Here is a 26,393-nt window from a genome sequence, read left to right on the forward strand (position 1 = left end):
TATGTCTGCTGTCGGGGAGAATAGATGCACTTAAGAGTTGAAACCCTTAGTGTGTTTTCACAGGGTTTACTATGGAGGCCAGTGAAGACCCAGAATCAAAAGCTGGCAGTGTTTTTGTTTTTTTTGCCTGATCTATTGATGTGAAGTGAGTCAAGTGCAAAAAAAAAGACTCACAAACTCACTCTCTCTATACTTATGCTTTTGACTGGGGATAAAACAGGCAGAAGAGGTGCGATTTTCACTCTCTGTGGCGAAGATCTGATCACTAACGGCTGAAAACGCATCAATTTTGATTTTTTTCCCCGTCCAGACAGCCTTTAAAGATCAGCTCTTTGTCACGCAGGGTTAAAAATCAGATGTTTTGTGTGCTGTGGTAATGCAGCTTTAGATAAAACCGCGATAGAGAAGGTCCTGAGTGGATGGTCGCTGGTGACACACACATGAGAAAACCCTAGTTACACAGACATATTAAAATGATTGTAGTAAGTTAGCGTTATAATCGTCATAACTCGGAAAAAAAAACGTCTGATGCTTTTAGTCGTTATTGGTTTACGTCGTCGTTATTCTGGCCCTTTGTTACCGTGAAGAATGTAAAGTAGTTGTGTTTTTTGTGTTTGCTTGTTAAAGGCCCGTCCGAGTCGAAGGGACCGAGGCCTTCCGTGTGCTGTGGGGCGAGTTTCAGATCGGATTCGACGAGCCGGTGATTGAAAGAGTTTGGACCTGGATGTTTTTCAGTGGCAGCCATGTTAGCATCTCACCATTCAGAGTTTTATTCCAAAACAATATATATATATATATTGATTTGGGGGAACAAATCTTTAACTGAAGTTTCGTATTCAGTTAAGTCTAAAAAAAAACGAGATCCAGCATGCAAAAGGACTTATTTTACTTAATTTGATTTCAGGGCTTCTGCAGGTCATTAAAAGTCTGGAAAAACTCCAGTTAGCTATATTAAAGGCCTTAAAACGTATAAAAATGTCATAAATACAGGTATTAGTGGTCTAGAGTTTCACAACTTTTGTTAGCTATGTTCACTCAGAAATAAGCTGGTTTGTGGTTTTTAGTTGAGGCCTAAATTCAATTCCATGCAGCTTTAATAAAGTCTTAAAAAGTCTTAAACATGGCTGAAATGTCTGGATCCAAAGCTGAAACCTGCAGATTCCCCGGATTTAAAAAAACACTGTAATTTGTTTTAATTTTGTGCTATGAGTCATTTTTTTTAGGAAAGAAGGGGCCACTTGTTTTAAAAAGTTGGACATGTAATTTTTTGGAATGAAACTCTTCAGTTCTGGTGAAGCAACACGGAGCCGAACTCTTTCCACCAGCGGCTCTGGTTTTCTCTGCGGCCGGCTGCCAGACTTCACAGTGCCCGGAGAGGAGTTTGACCCTGAGGCCAATCGATTGTACGATCTATCGGTCTGACGTCCGGCCGCTCGGCTGACTGAAGTGTCGCCCGACCGTCGGTCTCCTGAGCCCCGGGTGACGAGGTGTCACTCAACCGTTGGCCGCGCCGCCCCGCCCGGCTGCGTGTTCTGCCAATCAGAATACGGTCCCCGCGGTATTTACAGAGGAGGAGAAGCTAAAAACCCAGACACCTACGAACCTACAGATGAAACCATTGTAGAAGTCCCACTTTTTTTTACTTTTAGCACGCTTGCTGAAATGCTGCTGCACTTTTGCTCCATAACCAAGAGGAAATATTTGAAAAAAATCAAGTTGCACCCTCTTTTTTAGCTGTTTTCAGTTACATGGAATGGACTAGTTTGTTGAGAGACAATTTACTACTTTGGCTCTCCTGTATGATGGTAAAGAAAGAATTGTCGGCAGTACTGATGCTGGATAATTGCATGATGAAGGACTTCTACAATGGCCGCCGCTGTAAATATATGATTTCATGAATGTATAACAGCCTAGTATTTTCACCAGATGAAAAAAGTCGTTTTTCTTCTATGTAAAACTACAGCAATTATCGTCAATAGTGAATACCAATAACAATATAGTCTTAATAAAAAACATTATAAACATTGACAGAGAAAAAAAAAACAATAATAACAATGTAACTTCCTCTGTAGAAAATAAAACAAATCAAATCCAAAACGGTAAGCCAAGAGCGCCTAGTGCAGTCACTAATGTACTGTAAACTGGTCTAGGACAGAGAAAGATAGATAGATAGAGAGATAGATAGACTGATTAGCTACTACTGTACAGTACGCCACAGACGACAGACCTCAAGGGTTCAACTCCACACTTCAAATCCTTTCAGGAACATCTCTCTCTCTCTCTGAGCAGGGACGGGTTTCCCCACTGCAGCCCCAGTGCTAGTATTGTCTTTGTCCCATAGTTAGTCTATAGAGGACGGTGTTATTTGTGCTAAGGTGCTTTTAAGAAGCTGGATCCTGGTTTGATGAGGGTCGAGGGGTAGTGGCCACTTACTGAATGTTTTATTTAAAGCTTCACTAGGCAATTTCGCGCAGTAGCGGCCCCAAATGGCAGCGAGAGGTCATTGTTTTCAAATTTTGAGGACATCATTACCCAGAAATCCTGTCAGGTGACGTCAGTAAATTGACTGCGATGCTTTATGCCAAAGGAAACCAAAGAGACGAGAGAGGAGAAGATCTAACGTTGGTGAGTCCCAGCTTTATCTGCTGCTGTTTAGGAGACAGTCTGGATTTTGCTCTTTCATACCCAACATCACAGTTTAATTTGGGTAAACGGGACGAATCTACAGCGTCTCAATTAGTGGGGATGGGACGGTCTTCTTTGTTGCAGCCATATTTCTCAATTTAGGCTGACAAGACGGGCGTTTTTTTTACCTAAACCTCTTGCCTAGTGCAGCTTTAATAACATGCAGATGCGTTTCAGATCTCCTGCTGGCCACGCCCCCCCCCCCCCCCCATGGTTTAAGGTTACTAAAGCTGTGGCTCGGTCGTCCAGGTCTTCTACTGAACGCAGTGGAACAGAGTCACAGAGCCACATTAAGGAAGTGTTTGTTGTCATCCATGATCGGCGTAGGAAACTTAGGCTGATTGATTCCAAGATTCAACACCCACTTTTATTATTTTACCAGTGTTTTTCAGAATAGGACGATGGCTGGTTACCTGCCAAAGTGGCTGGTGGGGCAGACAAACTCACTTTAAATAAAATCTACCAGCATTTTGGCCAGCGGCAAGTGCTAATTTCCCACTTCGTCTTGAATCAAGACATCGGTGGGACATGTAGAATATTACAAACAGGCAGAAACAGATCTGAAACGTGACTGCTAACCTCGTCAGAAAACTACCACCGACTAACAACTTCCTTCCAAAGTATTCCTAAAAGATTTGAAATGGGAACTTTTTTTTTTTTTTCTTCTCTAAAACCCTTATCGGTCCACCAGACAGACAGATAAACAGATAGACAGAAAGCTAGCTAGCTTGTAGAAGCGTTTTGTGAGGAGAGCGGAGGAGAGGAGAGGAGAGGAAAGCGATCTCACGGAGAGCCTCCACCTCCTTCCTTTACATCATGGTTTCTACGATGGTGTGGGTGGGGCCCTTCATCAGCAGGCCCTTGTTCCCGTTGGGGTCCAGAGGGTAGGCGAGCTCCTTGGGGCCGCGGTGGTCCGCCGGCCGGGAGCTGGCGCCGCCGCGGACCGGGGCCGCCACCGCCTTGATCCTCTGGAGGAGAGGAAGGAAGGAAGGAAGGAAGGAGAGAGAGGAGGGGAAGAGGGAGGCAGGTTGAAAGAGGTGATGGGGAAAAGAGAGAGCAGGGAAGAGATATACGGAACAAAGGAGAGAATGAGAGAACAAGAGGGAAGAGGGAGGAGAGAGAGAAGAGAAGGGAGGTGGAAAGAGAGATGAGAGAGGGATCAAAGAAGAGAAAGGGAAGAAAGGGCGAGGTAACGAGAGAGAGAAGAAATAATTTAAATGAATTGAGAGAGGAGAAAATAGGGATGAAAGAGGGAGCAAGGAAGAGAGGAAGGGAACGAGGAAGAAAGAGACAGGGAGAAAGGGAAGAGGGAGGGAACAAGGTTAGATTCATGATTTAAAAAATGGGCAAAAATCAAAAACAATTCCATAAAAACAAGCCTATAGAAATACGTTCTACAAATTCATTTAAAAGATGACACTGGATTAGCTAACCTAAATTCCTCAGCAACTTTACCACCAACTAAGAGTAAGCAGCAAAAACTTAAGTAATAAATATTCCTGTGTCTCTAGAATATGTATTTTAGAGAAGTAATTGGTTAGAGAGCCAGTCTTAATGTATTTACAAGATGAGTAACTACAAGATAGCTACTTTATATGTAGCTAGGCTAAACCTGCATTCAAGTGGTGTTGGATTTACGGTCTAAAGCACGTGAACATGAACTACTCGCACGGCCGAGTTGTGATGAAAAGTACGACCCGACATCGCCGGCCCCACCCACCTCAATGAGCGGTCCGTCGGATTGGATGATCTTGATGACGACCACCATGGGGATGCAGATCATGGAGGTCAGGGCCAGGGTCCAGCCCACTCCGATGGACCAATCAGGATACTCGTAGACCTTGTTGTACGTCAACGGCTTGTATTTGACCAACGAGAAAATAAAGCAGCCCTGGACAGAGGAAGACATGCGTGGGTGTGAGTTCCCATCAACCATTGCTTTGATATACTTTTGATATACTTGGGATACTTTGATATTGGCATCTGTTGTACGTTTTGTTTTTACAGCTGTTAAATATTAAATTTTACCCATAATATGACAAGTAAAAAGACCAAAACAATTCAGAATGCTAGAATATCCCTTTAACAGACATGTGAAGGGCACTGAGAGATTTTCACAACGCTACTGTAAGTTTCAGGAAGCAGAAGAACAGCTCAAAAAGAAAAAGAGGAAGTAGAGGCCCGGCTCTAATCTCAGTCCGTCATCTGCGGACATTTTGCTGGTGGAAAACAAAAGCAGTTGCTGATGGGTTTATATCCACACTGTACAAGTGAGTTCTTACCATGCACAGAAAAGGAGTGATAATAGTCCAGCTCCATTTCATCCAGGGGTTTGGTCTGTAGCCGATCATGTCCTCAATCGCATCATAGAAATTATCAGCGCCTGCAAGGACGGTAAAATACCTTCTGATTACCTGCTGTTACACAGTAAAAACATCACTCTGCTGTACAATGCACCACCACTGATTGTTTCACAGTCATATATTAACCACTGATCAAAAATGTTATCCGATCTTGGTGATCCTGGGTCATAAAAAGCTCATATAAAAAAAATATGTTTAAGCTTGAATACCCTGAACGGCTGGGGACTTCTAAACTAGTTACTCTACTTCTGAAATCCATTCAAATTGTACTGTTATTTCCACTTGCCATATGTCTCTACTTATTGTATCTTACCTATTTAATCAATGTTTAGACTGAGGGAATAAATGTCTTAGGACCATTTAGTTTAGTACTTTTTAGGGTCTTAGGTGAGTCTTAGGTGAAAAGTAAATTAAAGAAAAACATATGGGTTCACTCACAATGTGCATCTAAAAGTGGGAGTATTTGTTGTGTTCTTCTATCTTTCTATTTTACTTGATTTGATTCTTTTAATGCAATACATCTTGCTTGTTCTTTTATATGAATTTTATCTTTTTATCTGTCTTTTATCTGCCTTTTATTGATGTAAAGCACTTTGAGCTGCATGTTGTGTATGAAAGGTGCTATACAAATAAAGGTTATTATTATTATTATTATTTTGTAGGTTGTAAGTGTTACTGTATAATACATGCACTTTTTCAAATCTAGACGTGTTAGTAAACATATATTTTAAATACTATCTGCTTAGTGTCTGGGCCCCTATTCTCAAGCTTTAGATAGCTTATCAGGGTGTCCCATTTCACATATCTCCATTATGTCTCATATATGATTGTACTTGTATTTTAACTGATTTGTGAATAAAACTGAACTGAACATATTGCGGTGCCTATCGACTCGCTGCTTTTTAACTGTCTATCCTACAGGCAGCATCTTGTGTTTCCGGCTGGTACTCACCATAAACCCAGGCTACAGCTATACATTCAAAGAATGCCACCCACAGAAGGCACACACCGCTGGCTGCATAGTAATCAAACAGCTGGAAAACATACATGCCACCCTGCAGAGAGAGAGAGAGAGAGAGAGGGAGAGAGAGATAAGTATGAATGTATAATCCACGAAAAGCTCTGTTTTTAATGGATAATATATTTTGCCGATTTGTTTTTCCTCACAAACAAGAGTTACATAAACGCAAAAATACACAGCTACACATACACACATTGATACATGGGAGGGGATAGGATTCATTTTCTGAAATGTTGGTTTATTGATTATTAATTTCTTGTTGAACTGAATTGAGAGAGCGATAGAGAGAGAGAGAGAGAGAGAGAGAGAGAGAGATACAAAGAGAGATACAGAGAGAGAGGGACAGACAGACAGAGAGAGGGAGGGAGAGAGAGAGAAAGACAGACAGACAGACAGAGAGAGAGAGAAAGACAGACAGAAAGACAGACAGAGAGAGAGAGAGAGAGAGAGAGAGAGAGAGAGAGAAAGAGAGAGAGAGAGAGAGAGAGAGGCTTAGAATAGATCACAGTCTTCTTTCAGTGAGATTTCAGGCAATACTTCCATTTTTCATCATACTTTAGACAGTTTTTTTTATCTAAACATTAGGCTGAACTTCCCCTATGGTAGAGGGAGAGAGGGTATTTTAAGACTGAATATTACCATATGTGAACGGCGGATGTGTTTGCACGTGAGCATGCCATTGTGTGTTCATGTATGCATGTGCCTCTGTGTGTGTGTGTGTGTGTGTGTGTGTGTGTGTGTGTGTGTGTGTGCGCGCGCACGTCCAGTGTGAGAACCCTTTAAGATCTCTGGGAATCCTAAACTCGAACCAGGCCACCGCAGCCATAAAAAGGTGTTGTCATGGGAACAACGGAGGAAGAGAGAGGAGGAGACGAGGGGGAGAGAAAAATAGAATGACAGTGAGAAGGACGAATGTTAAAATTAAAGGTGGAGTAGAGGAACAGGGAGGGAACGGTGTGAGAACGGAAAGAGAGGAGGAGGAGGAGGAGGAGGAGGAGGGGAGCGAGTTAGTGATTTGAGAGGAAGGAGAGGAGCAAGAGAATGAGGATGGAGGAAGAAAAGAGTGAGAATGACAGCAGAGAAAAGAGAAACTCAAACTGCATCAACAGAAAATCCAAGCTCCGCCCACACTGTTTGATTGACAGGTGGGAAGTGCAGTGCAGAAACACCACAGTGAGGCTGAGGGACAAGGATGGAGACTGAATGATTTGTGGAGGACGACACGTTTCACTTTTAGGACAATTAGGACAACACAATTTAGGAGATGGAGAGAAGAGGGAGGAAGACGTAGGGAGGAGGAAGGGATGAGAAACAGAGAGAGAGACAGGAGAAAGAAGAAAGGAGGAAGAAGAGGGTAAAAAGGAAAGATACCAGAAAGAGACAGGAGAAAGACAGAGGAGGGAGACGAGCAACATAGGAGCAAGTGAATGAAAGGGATGGGAGGAGGGAGGAGAGGAGAGAATCAGGGGAACGAATAGACAAGAAGAAAAAAAGAGAGGAAGAAGAGGAGTGGGATTTGGCGAAGCTAAGTCAGTCTTTCTATTAATACGAGCGGAGGGAAGGGAAGTTCTCATGACTTGACAGTATAAATAGACCCTTCATTTCCCCAGGGAATGACACTAATAGCTATCTGCAAACTGTCTGAACCGCACGCTGCTGCTGTGTTACACTGGGGGCCAGGGCTCCAAATCAGGCCAGAGGCTCACCATGTACACATACAGTGTAATTATCAGTATGTATTGTGTGTGTATATTGGATATATTATCATGAAAAGCAGTCTGTTGAAGTGCTATCATCTTGTCAAGCAAGGAAAAGAACCATAATTCTTCTATTTTGTGCTTTCAGCTGAAGTTTATCATTCTATTTTTCTAAAATATAGAGAGTGCAATCTGTGAATGTGTTAGTATTTTGTAAATTGAGGACTAAAGCGAGTCTATTATCCTTTAAAAACTACAACATGTGCTCCAAATCTTTTTGAACTCTACCCTTGCTGACCAAAAAAAAATCATCAAACAAAATCATCCATAAAATGTTCCTTCTCTGTGTTTTATGCTCTGTGTATCTATGTTATGTGAGGCCATCTTTATTAATGCTTCTTTCCAGCGCCAAGCAAGACATATACTGCTGTGGATGGAGTAATATATTTTACATGTGCCTGGTGGGTCCCTGCATAACAGGAGCAGTAATATAATTTAATGACTGGACAGTAAAAATGGAGTCTTGTCTTCCCTAATAGCCCCTTGGGTCCGACATGGATCCACTGTTTGTGTTCCTTTTTTTTTGCTTGTGTTCCTTTTTTTTCTCCATATTTAGCTATCAACGATGGGATAAGATCTAGGAAACATACAGCCGTGGTCAAAAATAAACCCTGCTTCATGTTTTCCTCCCACATGTATCCTGTATTAGTACTGTGTGCAGTGGTAGCTGCTGTAGACGCTCCTGTTTGTGCCTTTATCCTGCATTTACCCTACATTACTGCTGCTGACAGTTATTTCTTGAACGTTATACAGTAGTAAATCCATCAGATTCCAACTATTGGGGAATCCCAGCAAGGAACCCTTCAGGGATTTTTTTTTGCTAGTGAGGAACCGAAAGGCTCCCTGTAGATCGCAGAAGAACCCTTGATGCACCCCTAGTTTTAAGAGTTTATTGATGTTGCGTGTTCCTACCGATGATGTGGTCATTATTATCGCCGTTGTCATTTTTACTTCAGTGTTTATGGTGTCGTTACCTTGGTAACCATGGTGAGGCCCAGCAGGTAGCTGATGCAGCAGACGACAGCGATGAAGACCTCCCTGCGGTAACCCTTCCTTAGGAAGGACGGATACAGATCCACCAGCGACGTGATCTGCCCTTCCACCTCCACAAACTGCACAGGGAGAGAGAGACCCAGGCTTCACTAAGTATATTTATGAATACTAATATCACAATATTCTAAATACAATAAAATAAGAACAATAGCAGCAACATCAATCAAACATTAAAAAAAAGAATGGGAGGGGGAGACTGTCGTATCCTTAAATGGTGGTAAATACATGGCAAGTCCACATTAACTGGACACTAGGGTTTGTAAATTATTTAAATAAATTATAAAGGGTTGCCACTTTTCAGAGAACCCATCTGCTGAGCCTCTGAGAGAACATTTAATGTCATGAAAGTTTATGAAAAAATTAAAAAAATCTTTGAGCCATAATGAAACAGAAGATTTCCAAGTCAACAGGATACTACGACCTGCTATAAGAGATGTCAAAGCTACTAATTCTGGCTTCATGTTAGGAGAAAGAGGTTATTTGGGACAACACAAGTTGCTGTTCTCATGCACTTTCTAGCAGCTGAACATGTGCGGACGTTCAGCTTCACCGACCTGACTGTCGAGGCCAAGCAGCAGCAGCATAATGAAGAAGAGGACTGCCCAGAAGGTAGGAAGAGGCATCATGCTCACAGCCTTGGGGTAGGCAATGAACGCCAGGCCTGGACCTATAGGAGGGGGGCGGGTGGGGGGGGTGGAGGGGTGAGAGCAGAGAGAGAGGTGGAGGGGGGAGAGAGACATTAGTATCGTACAGTTGGTTCATCTGATCTGCATCCCTGCGGGAAAAACAAAGGCCCCAACCACTGGAGACGCAGAAGCAGATTTGAATGCATGAACAAACCTGAGCTGCTCTACTAGGAATGGATGTGTGTGTGTGTGTGTGTGTGTGTGTGTGTGTGTGTGTGTGTGTGTGTGTGTGTGTGTGTGTGTGTGATTGTTGTGTGTTTGTACAAAGCTAGATGTTGTCCTCCTCTAGAATTCAGATGCAGTACGTCTAATATACATCATTACTTACTCGTTATTTCCTCACAGCTAGTTGTCTAACACATTACTTACTCATGTCTAACTGTAAACATTTATAAATGCTACTATGGCATACTACTATTTTCATAAACAGGTATGTATATGAAGTGGATCCTAACTAGTGAATGTGTTGTTCTGAGATAAGTTACCGTGAGACAGTTGGACCACGGTGAACATTAAAGCCCTGGGCAAAAATACATTTGGAAATTATTTCAAACATTTAACCTGCTTAAGGTGCGCTTGATTCACTTTGCCAGGCAGCTGAAAAGCCTCAAACATGGGGACAATCAACTGCAAGGTAAGGTAAATCAAGCGCATCTTGGTTTTTCAAATGAATTCAAATATGTCAATATCTATTTTGCTTTCACTCAAGCCATTTTGCATCCCTGATTGAATTAAACATGGTCCGCACTAAGAAGGGATGCAAAATGACCACTGCAAAACAGCAGCAGGTGCAAACCGGGAGTTCAAGTAAAAGCAAAGGATTTTTTCCAAGATCCAATTTGACGTTACTGCTAGATTGTAACCTGTACAACAGAAGTCAAGGAACAAGGAAACAGTCAAAACAGCAAAACAGCATTGCGGCTGATAGCTAGATAGATAGATTCAGTTTATGTTGTGAATTATGACAAGGCATCCAACCAAACACCGCGTTGACTCGGAAAATAAACCTGGGAAAATACAATCTCCCATTCCCTGAGAGGAGAGATGCTAGCAAAAAGTTAAATGCTAACTGGACTCAAACAACAAGTCTAACTCAACTTATTAAACAAAACCCACATGATATGATATTCCAGGTGCACAATTTGATTTTTTGTGACCTGTCTGTACAAAACATAAAATATTACATTGCATACACTTCAGTTTTCATAGCAAATTGTTGACTCATTAGAAGCCATAGCATTGCTACTTACTGTGAAGAACGCACAATACGCTTTCTGAGAATCCACTTAAGAGTAAACTCTCATGCAGAATACATTCATTTATCTGTTGGGTAAATTAGAATCAAGCAGTTGCAGTTAAGGCAGACTAACTTGCGTTTTCTTCCTTAAAGTTTTCTTAACTTGCATCTCCTCTCCGCTCACCTGGCAGGACTTTGACTGACCAGGTGCGTAAAAATGGTCCAAAGCTTGATGACCTAGGTGGAGCATGAACATCTATCCTGCTCTGTTCTTCAGGTCATGACACATGGGCACACCTTTTGAAGATTGGCAAATGCCTCTTTATCAGGCTCAGGAAATAGTAAATAGGACAAAATCAATATGCATGGGAACAAAAGCAGGAAGTGAAGTGCTTTTAGCGACTGTGTCGGCCATCTTCACTACCTCAAAAAGTTGTCCATGTGTCTCTGAGGCTCAGTCTGGCTCCACTCAAGCATTCTTCCGATCTACACTTCTCTTCTGTGATAACCTGAGCAGCTTGGACAGTAGCCTACCTGAAGCTAGTTTAGCTAACTTTACTTCCCTGAATCTGTCTGATCCTGGGGCGTAAGATGAAGCCTGGGTTTCACAAAAGCATGTAATGCTAAGAGCATCTTTGTTCCATTGTAAGCAAAAGGGACATCTAAAGTTTCTGTCCCATTTGATTTCAGACCAGATGCACTGTGACTGCATCTACACAGGGCTATGAGCTTCATTTATATACAGGCAGAAATATTTCCCAGAAAGAGGATAATCTAATTTTCCAAACTCCACCTACAGGTAGCTCTGGAAAATCAGCTTTCAGTTGTCAGTTGGTGTTTTAACACCTTTGTTTGAATGTAACTCGGAGCCCAATATAGAAACAGTCTGGATTCATCTTTCATCTGCCGTGGGATTTGAATAACAGGCATAAATGAAATCCTTTTGGGAAACCAGGCATGACATCAACCTGAACTTGTTCTGACTGGGTCTCCTCACAAAGAACAACATTGATTCTGCTGCCTCACAGAATGACTGTACACTGTAGCAAAGAGCCAATGATATACATTAAATCACATTATAAAATACAGTAAATCAATTTGGAGTGCCACATTAAGGCACTCTCATGAGCATGAAGGATTTTGTCAAAACACATCAGCCTGATGTGGCCATCAATAAAAAAAATATAAAACTGAGGTTAAGTCTTGCCTTGCTTTTTCAACATTTTTGGGAGTGCCACCATTCCCATGTTTTCCATGGAGTTTTGTGATTTAGTTACAGTTTCTTGGCTGTGTACCCTGCCAGATAACAAAGGGGTACACCTGCCAAATAGTCTTCACCAATATAATATACATCTCTGAGGTGACAAGAAACAAAATGCTCCAATTATATCATAACTAATATGTGCCAGAACTGAGAAAAAAATCTCTTCTAGAGACGACCAATGACCCAAAACAAAACATGTGCATCACCTGGAACTGTGTTTAATATACAGTTTCAATATGTCACTGCTGTACAAATAGATAGGAACCACAACAACGGTGGAGGTCTACACGAGTAGATAAGACCTCATGTTGACACAACTCAGGACCGAAGCACTGACAGCTTTTACATCATGCACCTTGTGTTTGTTTTTGAGCTGGCACAAGATGTCCTGCTCAACTGATGTATAGCTCCACAAGTTCAGCTAAACTCTTACATAACTAGCTCTGGCTGTAAATTCTGGCTTGACTTTCCAACTCTCGATCTCTCTAATCCTTGTTCTTCAAAGAAAAAAATCATTTTCTCCAACGTCTCTTGCTGTGCAATCTCTTAATCTTGATCAATCCATCCTGCCTTGCTCGTAAAATGCGCTAGCAAACTGAGCAAATGCGTTCTCTCTGAATGGTCTCACTTCATATTCTACTTTTGTCAAGGAGTGTTTGATTGCGGAAACTTCCATATTTCGATGCCATCTTTTTATGAATTAATCAGGGAATCCGTTTAGTTGCAAATCAGAATTCAATTCCAAAATCAATTGGCCAATTGTCTTTTGGATTTCGTTGCTTTACTCATTCCATACAATTATTGCTCATTCAAACTCTTGCTGTTTTTCTTTGCAGTTACTGTTGTTTAATTTGTTAACCAGGAAGCAGCGCCCACCATCGCTGCCGCCTTTTCAGAACCCTCGTACCTGACTCTGCCACATCGGCAATGTCCACCCCTTGCTCTTGTGCCATGAAGCCCAGGACGGAAAATATTGCGAAGCCAGACACAAAACTGGTACCACTGTTGAGGGCTCCCAGCAGCATACAGTCCCTATGTCACACATACGTCATGAGGAGGATTTGTTAATGAACACACAAGGATCCCGTCATCCCCCTCCCCGTTACAACCCACCCCGCTCTCCCCTACCGCTAACCCCCTCCCCGAAAACTGACGCCTCACCTGTAGCAGTTGTATTTGTACTTGTTGTAGCTCCCCAAGGACGTCATGGCGCCCAGGCAGATGGCGTAGGAGAAGAAGATCTGGGTGCCGGCATCGATCCACACCTGCCGAGTAGGGGGAGAGAGCGGGGACAAAGAGGCTGAGGCCTACTGGTGAGGGGAAGCACGGGGAAATGTGCAACACATAGGGGAGGATGGGGTCGTGTGTGACAGAGAGATAAACTAGGGAAGTCAGGGTTTGTGTAACAAAGACAAACTAGGGGAGAATAGGGTTTGTGTACCAAACAAATAAACTAGGGGAGAATGGGGTTTGTCTAGCAGAGATAAACTAGGGGAGAATGGGGTTTGTGTACCAAACAAACTAGGGGAAGACGGGGTCTGTATAACACAGAGAGGACTTCCTGTAGGGGTGTTGGGGTAACTTGAGAGGGTGAAACCACCAACTGGACTGTCATACGGTCTTATGATATTATATGCCCAATGTTATATTGTCAGAATCCCTTGCTGCACTGCTGCATATTAGGAGAACACGGGAGTATATGAAGAGTTTATTTACAAAATGCATGTATCTAATTTGGGGAAAAAGATTATCTAAGTTCATTAATCAATATCTCTAAAATATAGAAGACCCAGTGCAATCATTTTGTCATGACTAAATGGCTCATTTGTTTTAATTTTATGCTACCAATAAATTGTTGGAGTAGGTGTCACCGTCTTCAAAATGGTGGAGATCTAATTGTGAAACAAACTCTTCATATGCAGCCAGATGACAGACTTTCCCAGGCAGTACCAGGGTCACCTACCTCAGGGTCCTTGAGGCGTGCCAAGTCGGGGTACAGGTAGAACTTGATTCCCTCAGAGGCGCCCGGCAGCGTCACGCCACGAACCAACAGAACGATGAGCATGATGAAGGGGAACGTGGCTGTGATGTAAACCACCTGAGGGGGGGGGAAACAGAGAGAGAGGAGAACTGTCAGAGATCAACATTCAGGTTTAATTTGCAGTAACTAGCATGTATACAGTATGCAAGCCTACATGTACGTTCAATGTCAGGGGAAAGTAAGTGTGAGGCGAGGAATCTATAAAAATAACAAAAGTCAGATATATCGAGAGCGTTAATTGGAGACAAACTTTAAATTCTGTAGCATAATTTGTATTGTAGCGGATGGAAAGTCCATATCTTAGTTTTTGAAGCCTGAGTTTCAATTACGTTCTAGTTTGGCAATAACACCGACATTAAGTTGTTATTTGCTTTGCTAGCTATTGTTTCAGGTGTTTTCAAAGAGAATTTTGTTTGATAAATGTGTCAACTCGTAAAGACCCCATGCATGAAATGGCATCTTTACTCACTAGAGCTAATTCTGTCGAGTAGCTGCAGGCTTTAGAGTCTTCGATGCATCTGACTTTTCCTTCTTTATATCCCTTGGTTTGAGGTAAGAATATAGAAAGGGGAGGAGCTGGTAAACCAGAATTTACTGTTGAGACTTCTGGAAGAGTTGTGGGTCTCATAACCCCCGTCTCACTCTCTCTGTCTCTGTTTATCTCTGTCTCACTCTCTTTCTTTCTCAGGTTGAGGTGCTTGACTAGTGTTCAACAGTCTCCCAGACAGACCCATGTAAAGACCCACAGAAAGAGTTCTGTTGTTGATTTAGTATTGAATTGTTTATTGGCCTACACTGTCCATAACAGTGGTGAGAGTGAATCCTATGATTACAACAGTCATTCTTGTACCATCTCTAGTATACTAGAGGACTGGATAATTTTCTAGTGAATTATAGTGAAATTAAACTGAACCTTATTTTCCTATAGGGACCTTTGTATCTCTTCCAAAGATGCCTGGGGATCCCCAGACCCCAGTTTGAGAAACTCTAGTTTAGGGTAATGTGCCATATTCGTAGAAAATGCTTGCAATATTATGGGAACACTAAAGATAGAATGACCTGAGGAGCAAATTGTGAGATTTGTGTAGCTGTGAAGTACACAACCTGTGGACAGAGAGACTCATGGAAAATGTTCACATCCAATTAAGCTGAAAATTGAATGATCCCACGGGGAAACTGGGTAATTATGTGGTGTAAAATAAATATAATGCCTCGTAGCGTAAAGCGAGAACAAAATGTTTTGCATGCATAGCTCCCATGGGTCCTGAGTGTGGATCTAGGCTGTTTGACAGGATTTTACTCACACGCACTCACACACACATTCGGTACACACACACATAAACAGTCAGAGGTCAGTAGTCAATATCAGCATTTGGAGAGCAGCGACCACACTTGGCCTTGTAGGAGCGACTTTATTCCCAGAGTTACAGCCTGGAGCAGCCAGAAAGCATAAATCAAGCCAAAGCAATCGATGAACAGAGTTCAGGCTATAAAAAGAGGCGTCTGGGATTGATTGAGCCGCCTGTGGTCTCGGGGAGCTGTTGTTGCCGTTGTTGTTGTTGTTGTCGGACACGGTCTGGCTGCTGAGCCCAGACACTGGGCTTTTATGGCCGTAGCTACTGTGGAAGTCCCCCTCATGCATTTACCCCTCATCCGTCCTGCATTACGTTCCCCTTCATGCATTCATCCTGTATTTGTCATTCATTAGTAAAGCAGATATTTGTTTCTTGAATGCTATACAGCCAAACCAAGAGAGTATACTGTAACACAAAACTCTAATGTTTCTTAAACCCATAACTTCCTTGTAGATTTTGACAGGTGGAAATAGATCTAAACTTTTCTCTAACAGTTCCTGTCTGGGCTGGAGCCAAAGTGCAGCAGCAGCTCAGCAGACCTGCAGTAAAAAGTGAGCTGTATACAGATGTATATTGATTGTTACTGCAGTTGGGATTTACAACACCGTCAAACCAAAGAACAGAAAGAAGTTGAGGCTTTATAACGTTCCAGATGTTTCTATTCATCCAGCATACATAAAACATGAACAGTGCAGATGTTGAGGATTTTGTTTTCATTCACTCATGATTTAAAGTTTTAGTTTTGCGCGCCCCTACACTCTTGAAAAACAAGTTCAACCCATCCATGAGTCTATTGTTTAACTTCTTTGGCTCCGCCCACTGAGGTTTAACTCAACCAATCAGATTATTTCTGCCTCCAGAGCAGCTCTGCCTCTGAGAAATGTTTGTAGAACTAAAACTCCAATCCAATGCTATAGCTGCAACAACCATAATATACTGTATAATAATGTTTATTTTTTTTGTCTGGCTGGCTTTTTGCTTGTTTGGAGACATACAACTGCAGATGACAGAAATCTAAACTCAAGAAAGGAATATTTTCTGTTATTTCTGCTTTATTAAACTGTGTTGTTTGGCAAGAAAATGACTAGAAGAATGTGTGTGTAGGTCTGTGAGCGACGGATAAATAAATGTGCGACTCAGACCCGCAACGCTGCAACCAAACATCTCGTGCCGCTGAGAAAGCCCCAGATTTTCACGGCACTCAGTGTGAACATAGCCTGCTATTCTTCCCCCGGTCGGAGCTCAGCGGAAACATCATATGAGGATCACACTGCAGGAGGGAGACGCTTGATTCTCTCACGCAGCATGAAAACAGTCTGATGCGGGATGCTTCTGTCACGGTCTGAAGCTCTCATTATGATTGTGGCTATGATTAAAGCGGACAAATCAATTCTTGAACATTACACTAATACACTAATACACACACAAACAGAGACACACACGTATTTACCTTGCCGGTGGACTTGACTCCCTTCCAGATGCAGAAGAAGCAGATGACCCAGACGGCCAGCAGACACAGAGCCAGGTCCCATTTAATAGGACCGATATCCTCGATACCGCTAGAGATACCCAGCACATTATGTCTGCAACGGGAAGGACAGAGGCTGTTAGTGTGTGTGTGTGTGTGTGTGTGTGTGTGTGTGTGTGTGTGTGTGTGTAAGTAAGGGACCAAACTTGTGACATTTAAGTACTACCTGTGTGCTTTTGAGGATTGAACAGGTTGTGGATAAATCAATAACAGTCACCCGCCACACTTTTTGAGACGATTAATTGTAACATTTGAAAGCCTCAGTTCTGTGCAATCTTTGATCTTTGTCCCTGCTGGCCACCGTACACGCTCTCTGACCGTGAGCCAATCAAATCAAAGCAAAACAATGGCTCTGTATCCAACAGGCTGAACTTCTAATTTTAAACCTAAGCTTAACCAAAATTGTTTTACTTGCCTTAACTTGCCTTTCACCTGACAAACAGGTGAAAATGTTGTGTCCAATTCATTTCTATCGTCATACTCTACCAGTCAAAAGTCTGGACCCACCTGACTGAATGTTCTGTGTTTCTCATTCTCCTAAAAGCCATTTTGATCTAAAGGCTTCTGCTTGAATGCTCGAAATTAGTTTCTTAGACAAATATAAATACCGTATTTCCTCTAATATTGGCCCGGGCCTTTATTTACCTCAACTGCAGAGGGTACCAGGCCTTTATTGGAAGCAGGCTTATATTAGAGACAGGCCTTTATTTCTAATTCCCTCTGTTTGATAAGTATATTTGCTCATATTTTAGTACGAAGCCTCCTTGTTTTCTGATCTGCTTCTGTTGGGGTTCGTTAGGTAGACGTTTTTTTGTTACTGCAATGCATTACGATAATTACGGTAATCGGCGACGGCACGCTCCAGAGACTTCCGCCGGCCGAGCCATCTTGTGGCACTTGTACGTTACTACAAACTACAGTTACATTATATAACAGGCAGCAGGAGGTTACCGGTATCCACCGTTGTTTTTTCCTTTGTTTTTTTTCCCGGCCTGTATTTGAGGCCGGCCTTTATTTGTTCGTGTCGACCACGGCCCCGGCCATTATCGGAGACCTGGCTTTTAATTGACTACCGGCCACTATTAGAGGAAATACGGTAGTGAAGTTGATCCTATGTATGAATTTTTTTCCAAAGCCTTTGCCTTTCCATCAAGGCAAAGGGCGGCTACTTTAAAGAATTGAAATATAAGATCGTTTTGATTTGTTTAACACTGTTTTGGTCACTGCATAATTCCATTTGTGTTATTTCATAGTCTTTACTATCATTCTAATTTCTGTGGAAAATAGTAAAAATAAAGAAAAATGTGGTGTGTCCAAACTTTTGACTGGTAGTGTTTAAGCCTTTCATGGTGGAAGGATGTAATCTTCACATTACATTTCAGAGTTCGTGCTCATTTGGAATTAGCTGGAATTAATTGTACCTTGTCTACCGGTACAATCTTACCCTCTGTGTTTATGCATGCATGTATATAATATATGTATTTCTGTACGACTCACTCCCAGAACTCGGTGACGGGGGAGGTGAAGTTGGTGACGTTGGCGGCCAGCCACAGGGTTTTGTTCTTGCGGACGGTGTCCTCCACGCAGCGAGCGGTGTTCCAGGGCTGGTTGCACTTGGCCCAGGGCAGCTCCGGCTGGAAACACTGACACACACACACACACAGAGACACAGTTATCCTATGTTCAGACCGGAGGGATGTTTCACCTCGCTTTACTCGCACGAGTTTCATCACTTGACTTGGAAAATAAGCGGCGAAATTGGCGTGATGTCATGCAAGCAGGTTTGATGACACAAGCAGAAAGCGGCAGGACAGAGCAGCCACTCGGATTACTGGTCCTGGATGACATCTTTCTTTTAATTGCTTGAGACTTGACTTGATGCATGAAGAGAAGACTTGAGACTCGACTTGACTTGGGTTCTGGTGACTTGGGACTTGACTCTGACTTGTACTTTGATGACTTGAAAAGGTTTCTAAAGTCTTGACTTGAGATCTTGTGTTTGTGTAAATGACTCAGATTGAAAGTGATGAGATTTGTTCCAGCAGACGACTGAAATTAATCAATTAAATTCTGTTTTCTGAATTTGTATGGAATGATTGAATTTATTGAAGTTGAAACTCATGATGCTCTTACCAAGTTGTTATTAAAACCATATTGCATTGAAAAGTCCTAGATATTTAGTTTTCTAAAGTTTGTGTTGATAATTTAAACACATCATAACGCTAAAGTTTTTTTTTTTCATCCTTTTTTTTTTCTTTACTGTAACCGATTATGATTTGTTTGATTTGATCCCACAGAGATCATTAAAGTTTAATGTGAACTTAATTTATATTCACCACACACACACACACACAAGACCATGGTAGTATCGATCTGCATTCTACTGTACGCAGGATGTAGGACACTGGGGAGAAAAACTTTGACCCAATACACACATCCACCCACCCACCCACCCACCCACACACCCACCCACACACACACCCACACACCTCATTTGAGTGAGGTGGGAAGATAAACTGTTATATTATTGATTTGTATCCTACAAACTTTGACCTGATACACACTTACACACACACACACACACACACACACACACACACACACACACACACACACACACACACACACACACACACACACACACACACACACACACACACCCCAACTCCCTCGTTCAAGTGAGTGAGGCAGGTCATGATGGTATTGATCTGTATACTGTATGTTGGATTTGAGACACTGGAGAGACAAACTTTGACCTGATACTCTGCTGAACTAAACTATCTGCCTTCACAGAGAACTGTACACTGGATTTATATATTGAGTTGAGTCAGTCAGCCATTCATTCAATGATTCATTTGTTCTTTCATTCATTATTACGTCTGCCAACAAAACTGAGGGAGGTTATGTTTACATCCCTGTCGTTCTGTCTGTCTGTCAGCAAGATTTTTCAAAAAGTTACAAACAGAATTGGCTGAAACTTGGTGGACAGATCGCTCTTGACCCAAAGATCAGCTGATTAGATTTTGATGGTGATCCGGATCTGGGATTTCCACCATTAGGCGATTATTGTTTTTTAGTCAGAACTATTATGCTGCGTTCATGTGCTGCCGGGAAAATCTGACTAAAATTAGAATTACACTTTACTTTCTATTCATTTGGCTGATGCGGTAATACAGAGCGTTTTACAGTAAGTAAAACAGTAGAATAAGCGTCAATTCCCAAATCAGCAACAATACAAGCAGCCAATAGTAGGAAGGTCAAAGGTCACAGGTCACACTGCCCTGATAATGTTCCTGTGATCCCAGAATGATCATGTGAGAAAGAAGAAACGAGCTTCCCAAAGTGTCCCAAACGTACCTGGAACAGGTAGTACAGGCCCCAGGCCAGGATGACGATGTAGTAGATATTCAGCAGGGACACGATCACTATGGAGGCATAACCAATACCTGGAGAGAGAGAGAGAGGGGGGTTATTTTTGATTAGATACAAAAATAACCCAATACAGTCTCACAGAAATTAGTGAAATGGGCATGTTGTCGGCACAAATTACGTGAAGATTACGTTTCTCCACCAGGAAAGGACCATGTGACAACAGCATGAATTGGACTCGCCATTTTCACCTGGTCATCACATTACAAGGTTAAGGTAAAGGTTAAGGTAAAGGTTAAGGTTAAGGTAAAGGTAAAGGTTAAGGTAAAGGGTTGAGGTTATGGTTATGGTTAGGCAACTAAAGCAATTTGGTTAAGATTTTGGTCATGGTTAAATTAGAAAATCTTTCACTGAAAATGTAAACTTCTGTTCCAGCAGAAAACATGTTGACATGAGTTAACTATAGATAGATAGATAGATAGATAGATTCTTATTATAATGTCATGCTTGTGTCCTCTGCTCATATTAGATGTGTTTAGGCGAGTGATGTTTTGACTTCCATTGCGTCGATACTGGCCTCGAGACAGAGCTGTCGGTAAACAGAGATACAAGGGTGTGTTTGTGTGTGTGTGTGTGTGTGTGTGTGTGTGTGGGTGTTCTTGTATTCCTGTACTTGTATGGGCCAAATGTCCTCACAAGGACAGAAACATGAGAAAATCCTCCAAAGTGAGGACAGTTTGACACTCCTCACTTCTTTAAAGTGTTAGTTCAGGGTTAGGACTTGGATTTAGGGTTAAAATGAGAATTAGGATTAGGTTCAGGTTCAGGTTCAGGTTTGGGATTAAGGAATGACTGCAGCAAATGAAGGTCCTCACAAGTATAGTAATACAAACGTGTGTGTATCTGTCAATCACTCAGCAGACACAGCCAACAGAAGCCACTCATCCAAATTAATGTTCTTCAACGTCATTGGCCATCTGTGTGTGTGTGTGTGTGTGTGTGCGTGCGTGTGTGTGTTGGAAGTGGTTTGTGTGTCAACCGTCCGCATGGATATGAGTGAAAGTTGCTCAGCCTCATTCGCCATCTGTGTGTTTGTGTGAGTGTGTGAATGTGTGTGTGTGTGTGTGTGTGTATGTATGTCAACGTGTTTCACCCAACCGTTTCACCCTCCTATCATCCCCTTTTATTCACTCAGCTAATTAACAGCTGGAAAGCGTCTACCCCTCTACACACACACACACACACACACCTCTCCAGGTCACACAAAACACATACATCAATGCGCACGTACACACACACACACACACACACACACTTGCTCAGATCATACGGAACAGTGCTGATCAAACAAACAGATGCGTCCTCCTCCATGATGTCATTTCCGGTGCTGATCCGGTGACCTCGGCTGACCTCGCCCGCTCTGTTTACATTTACATTTACATTTTAGCCGTTTACACACAAAGCCACTGGGAAAGACACACAGTTTTTACTGCATGCTCACTTCAACAGGAATGAATTTAGAAGGAACGGTCTGTAACTGGATGGGTGAGAGACAGTAGAGTTTTGTGTTACAGTATATTGATTTGTCTCTACTGTATAACATTCAAAAAAGAATTGTCTGCAGTGTTGTTTAGGGTAAGACTGATTTATTTGTTTATTGCAGAAATTGATCGATACTACACTGGTTGTTTATGCGAAACCCTTAATCTGAATTGATTCTAATGCAACATTCTGATCAGATTCCACACAAGTACGCTTGAACATGTTGTAGTATTATTCTTTGTCTGATTATCCTGAGTTTCAGTGGAGAGTGTTAGTGTCCCATGATGGTCTAAATGCTGTTTCAGAGGCTTTACTGACTGCTTACAATTTTTTTGGCCATGAAACCATGACATGAAATGAGACTTGATTCCACATCCTAAGGGGATGTTTACAGGGTCATGAAATCAATTTCACTTAAACTTTAAGTGATAGGAATGATGTTTTGGGGTGTAACAGCAATTTGATAAATTGTTCAGCTTCGGCGGACGTTTGTGTTCTGCGAGTGCCTTCTAGTTTTTAATCATAACAATCACTAACAACTTTTTATCATTAAAAGGTCAGTCTTTTTACATTGGATAATTCTAGCGGCCTACTATTACTCAACATAGTGTATGCTAAAGTGTTAGCATGGAGCTACTATCACTCAACAAAGTGTATGCTAAAGTGTTAGCATGGAGCCTTTAACTCAACATAATGTATGCTAAAGTGTTAGCTTGGAGCCTACTATCACTCAACATACTGTATGCTAAAGTGTTAGCATGGAGCTACTATCACTCAACATAGTGTATGCTAAAGTGTTAGCATGGAGCCTACTATCACTCAACATAGTGTATGCTAAAGTGTTAGCATGGAGCCTTTAACTCAACATAATGTATGCTAAAGTGTTAGCTTGGAGCCTACTATCACTCAACATAGTGTATGCTAAAGTGTTAGCATGGAGCCTGCTATCACTCAACATAGTGTATGCTAAAGTGTTAGCATGCAGCCTTTAACTCAACATAGTGTATGCTAAAGTGTTAGCATGCAGCCTTTAACTCAACATAGTGTATGCTAAAGTGTTAGCATGGAGCTGCTATCACTCAACATAGTGTATGCCTATGCTAAAGTGTTAGCATGGAGCTACTATCACAACATAGTGTATTCTTCAGTGTTAGCATGGAGCTACTATCACTCAACATAGTGTATGCTAAAGTGTTAGCATGGAGCTGCTATCACTCAACATAGTGTATGCCTATGCTAAAGTGTTAGCATGGAGCTACTATCACAACATAGTGTATTCCTCAGTGTTAGCATGGAGCTGCTATCACTCAACATAGTGTATTGGAGCCAATGATCTACCGGGGACACATGGATGATTGCAGTGTCTATTTTCTCATCACTTAACAGGTAAATTGATCAAAGGACCAATCTCCCTGAATCTTGGATTGCACTTTACACTGTGAGCTGATGAGAACGTTGCCACCCACTCACTCACTCACTCACACACTCACTCACCCACTCACTCACACACACTCACACACACCTCCCACCCTCTTCATGTACTCCATCATGATTGTCTCCTATAGGCTCAGTTAACTACATAATGACTCAGTAATCCCCCAGATGAGCTTTAATCCCATTTAAGTTAGTGGATCAGGGAAATCACATGTCTCCCTCCTCTTCCTCTCATCCCTCTTCTTCTCCCTCCCTTCCCCCTTGTCCTTTCATCTCCCTCCTTTCTTTTGTCTCTCTCATTTTCTTTGTTCCATTTTCTCCCTTCCTTTCCTCTCCTTCTTATCTCCATCCCTCCTTTTACTTCCTCCTTGGTCTCTCTCATCTCTCCCTCATCTTCTCCTATTCTCTCCCTCTTTCCTCTACTTCCTCTCTTTTCTTTCTTCCTTTGTTACCTCTTTTGTTGTTCCCACACTCCCTCCTTGTTTCCTCCTCCCTTCACTCCCTCTCTCTCTATCCTTTTCCTCTCATCTTCCTCTATTCTCTCCCTCTCTTCCTTTCTTTATCCCTCAATCATCCCTCCATCCCTCCCCTCCTCAGATCTCGTCGCTCGGCCTCTTTTCTTTCTCTCTCTCTCTCTCTCTGATGTGTTGCCGTGCCGTTGCCATAGCAACATGTAATTCGGCACACTCTGTACCACCGGCAGGGCTTCGTCTCAGGGGTGTGTGTGTGTGTGAGAGAGAGAAAGAGAGAGAGAGAGAGAGAGAGAGGGTGTATGTGTGTGTGTGTGTAAGTGAGAATAATGAAAGAAATAATTGAATATGCTTTGAATGTATAAACTGTGTTGCATTTTAAAAATTAGCATTTTGCATACTGCTTCGGCAAAACTGTTTCTGCTAAACAGTCATGCCAATAAAGTTATTAAATTGAATTTAGAGAGGGAGAAGAAAAAGAGAGGATGAGAAAATTTGAGAGAGAGAGAGAGAAAGAGAGAGAGAGAGAGAGAGAGAGAGAGAGAGAGAGAAAGAGAGAGAGGAGGCATTATGTCTGTCTGCTGCTAATCCTCAATATGAATATTAAGGTGTTGGAGGCGAGAAGAGAAAAATCCCACTCAGAACAGATGCAGACACACCGATGAATACATTAGTCTTGTTCTGCTGGCAGCTAACAGGAGGAGAGGGGGAGGTGAGAGGAGGAGAGGAGAGGAGAGGAGAGGAGACGAGGAGAGGAGAGGAGAAGAGGAGAGGAGGAGAGGAGAGGAGAGGAGAGGAGAGGAGAGGAGACGAGGAGAGGAGACAAGGAGAGGAGAGGAGGAGAGGAGAGGAGAGGAGAGGAGACGAGGAGAGGAGAGGAGACGAGGAGAGGAGGAGAGGAGAGGAGAGGAGAGGAGAAATGAAGAGAGAGGAGAAGTGGGGGAACACAGGTTGAAAAAAAAGGGAGGGAGAGGCGAAAAGAAAGAGGAGGAAAGAGGAAGAGAGTGTAAGAGAGGAGAGGAGGGGAGCGAAAGGTAAAGGAAGCAAGAGGAGGAAAGAATCAGCGTCGGGAGAATAGATGAGGAGAAGAGGGACGGAAAAAGGAGAGAAGGAGAGGATAGAAGAGGAGAGGAGATGAGATTAAAGGAGAGGATAGTAGATTAAAGGAGAGAAGAGTAAAAGAGAAGAAAGGAGAGGAGGAAAGAATCGCCTGCATGAGACGATAACAGATAATGAGGAGAGAAAAGCAAGGAAAGGAAAGGAAAGGAAAGGAAAGGAAAGGAAAAGAAAGGAAAGGAGGAGACTAGATCAGACAGGCCTCAGTGTGTTGGTGTACCAGTGCAGGCCTGGTTGCCTGGTTGCCTGGTTGCCTGGTAACCGGTGGCAGAATAAGGTCTCAGAGAGTCTAGTCTGACTCAGCCAGCGTTTCACTGGGAATCACACCTCCAACACATCAGCACACCAGTTGTGTGTGTGTGTGTGTGTGTGTGTGTGTGTGTGTGTGTGTGTGTGTGTGAGAGAGAGAGAGAGAGAGAGAGAGCTTGGCTACGACACAGTCTCACAAAATGCCATGTACACACACTCTGAAGAGCAGATCGTGTGTTGTGGACAGGAATAATGTGAAGATTACGTTATGTCTCCACTCTCTTTTCAATCCAATAATCACGGTATCAGATCACAGGACTTGTTCCTTTTAAATGCTCATAAATATTAGAAATATGCATAATTTCTTAACTTGATAAGACTGGCTTCTGCTACAATACACCTTACAAATGGAACAGACTGCAAAGCTCTTTTGAAATTACAATTTATTGTCCCCGTTATTTTAAAGCAATTATTATTATTATTTTTTTAAGTTTTTTTGCCCTCAGGTCTCTCTTGAAAACGAGAACTCACTCACAATGACATTACCTGATTAAAAAAAGGATAAATTCAAAAATTCATAAGACAGGTGATTGATGCTTGGGTTAGGTGAGGGTGTGGGGGGGGGGGGGGGGTACATACCGGTAAAGATGGGGCAGAGCTTCTCCCAGCAGGTGATGCCGCCCTCGGAGGTAAACTGACCCAGGGCGACTTCCAGGAAGAAGACCGGCAGACCACCGCCAAACAGGAAGATGAAGTAGGGGATGAGGAACGCACCTGGAGGGAGGGATGGAGGGACAGGAGGAGGGTTTGATGGAGAGAGGAAGAGATTGAGGAATGAGGGAGGAAAAGACGGAGCGAGGGGATGAGAGATGTGGAAGTGGAAAGAAAGGTGATGAAGGAGGTAGGGAGAGATGGAGGGATAGAAGGAGAGAAAAGGATGATTAGCAACGGTCTGAAGCTTACTAAAGTGTAAATCAGGTTCTAGTCAGTGTTTTTAAAGCTACAATCAGGAATTTATTTGACTAAATACATTGTGTGTACATTGATGTTTGATCTTGTTGAGTTTCACTTTCCAGGAAGCTCAATGTCTCAAAAATGTTATAATAAAACTTTATAATACTCTGAAATATGATTCAGCATCGGAAACAAATGTTCAGCATTGAAGGCAGAACATAAAACCATCCAATTTCTCTTTATAGGATTATTATGACTAGAGGGTTGCA

General features: G+C 42.4%; 1 protein-coding gene across 1 annotated transcript in view; it reads right to left on the reverse strand.

Annotated features, from left to right (window-relative positions):
• Positions 1–884: 884 nt before the first annotated feature.
• The window catches only part of LOC139911783 (sodium- and chloride-dependent taurine transporter-like), a 43,682-nt gene continuing 18,173 nt past the window's right edge, over positions 885–26,393 (reverse strand). The window contains exons 3-15 of the mRNA XM_071899401.2: positions 25,810–25,944; positions 20,348–20,436; positions 18,488–18,633; positions 16,913–17,045; positions 14,030–14,164; positions 13,228–13,331; positions 12,974–13,098; positions 9,434–9,546; positions 8,801–8,938; positions 6,001–6,103; positions 4,968–5,068; positions 4,406–4,576; positions 885–3,653 (exon numbers count right to left, since the gene is read on the reverse strand). Of these exons, the coding sequence (XP_071755502.1) occupies positions 3,495–3,653; positions 4,406–4,576; positions 4,968–5,068; positions 6,001–6,103; positions 8,801–8,938; positions 9,434–9,546; positions 12,974–13,098; positions 13,228–13,331; positions 14,030–14,164; positions 16,913–17,045; positions 18,488–18,633; positions 20,348–20,436; positions 25,810–25,944 (1,652 nt within the window). The 3' untranslated portion in view covers positions 885–3,494. The remainder of the gene's footprint in view (positions 3,654–4,405; positions 4,577–4,967; positions 5,069–6,000; positions 6,104–8,800; positions 8,939–9,433; positions 9,547–12,973; positions 13,099–13,227; positions 13,332–14,029; positions 14,165–16,912; positions 17,046–18,487; positions 18,634–20,347; positions 20,437–25,809; positions 25,945–26,393) is intronic.

Source organism: Centroberyx gerrardi, chromosome 5 (genome assembly GCF_048128805.1).
Source record: "Centroberyx gerrardi isolate f3 chromosome 5, fCenGer3.hap1.cur.20231027, whole genome shotgun sequence".
Classification (NCBI taxonomy): domain Eukaryota; kingdom Metazoa; phylum Chordata; class Actinopteri; order Beryciformes; family Berycidae; genus Centroberyx; species Centroberyx gerrardi.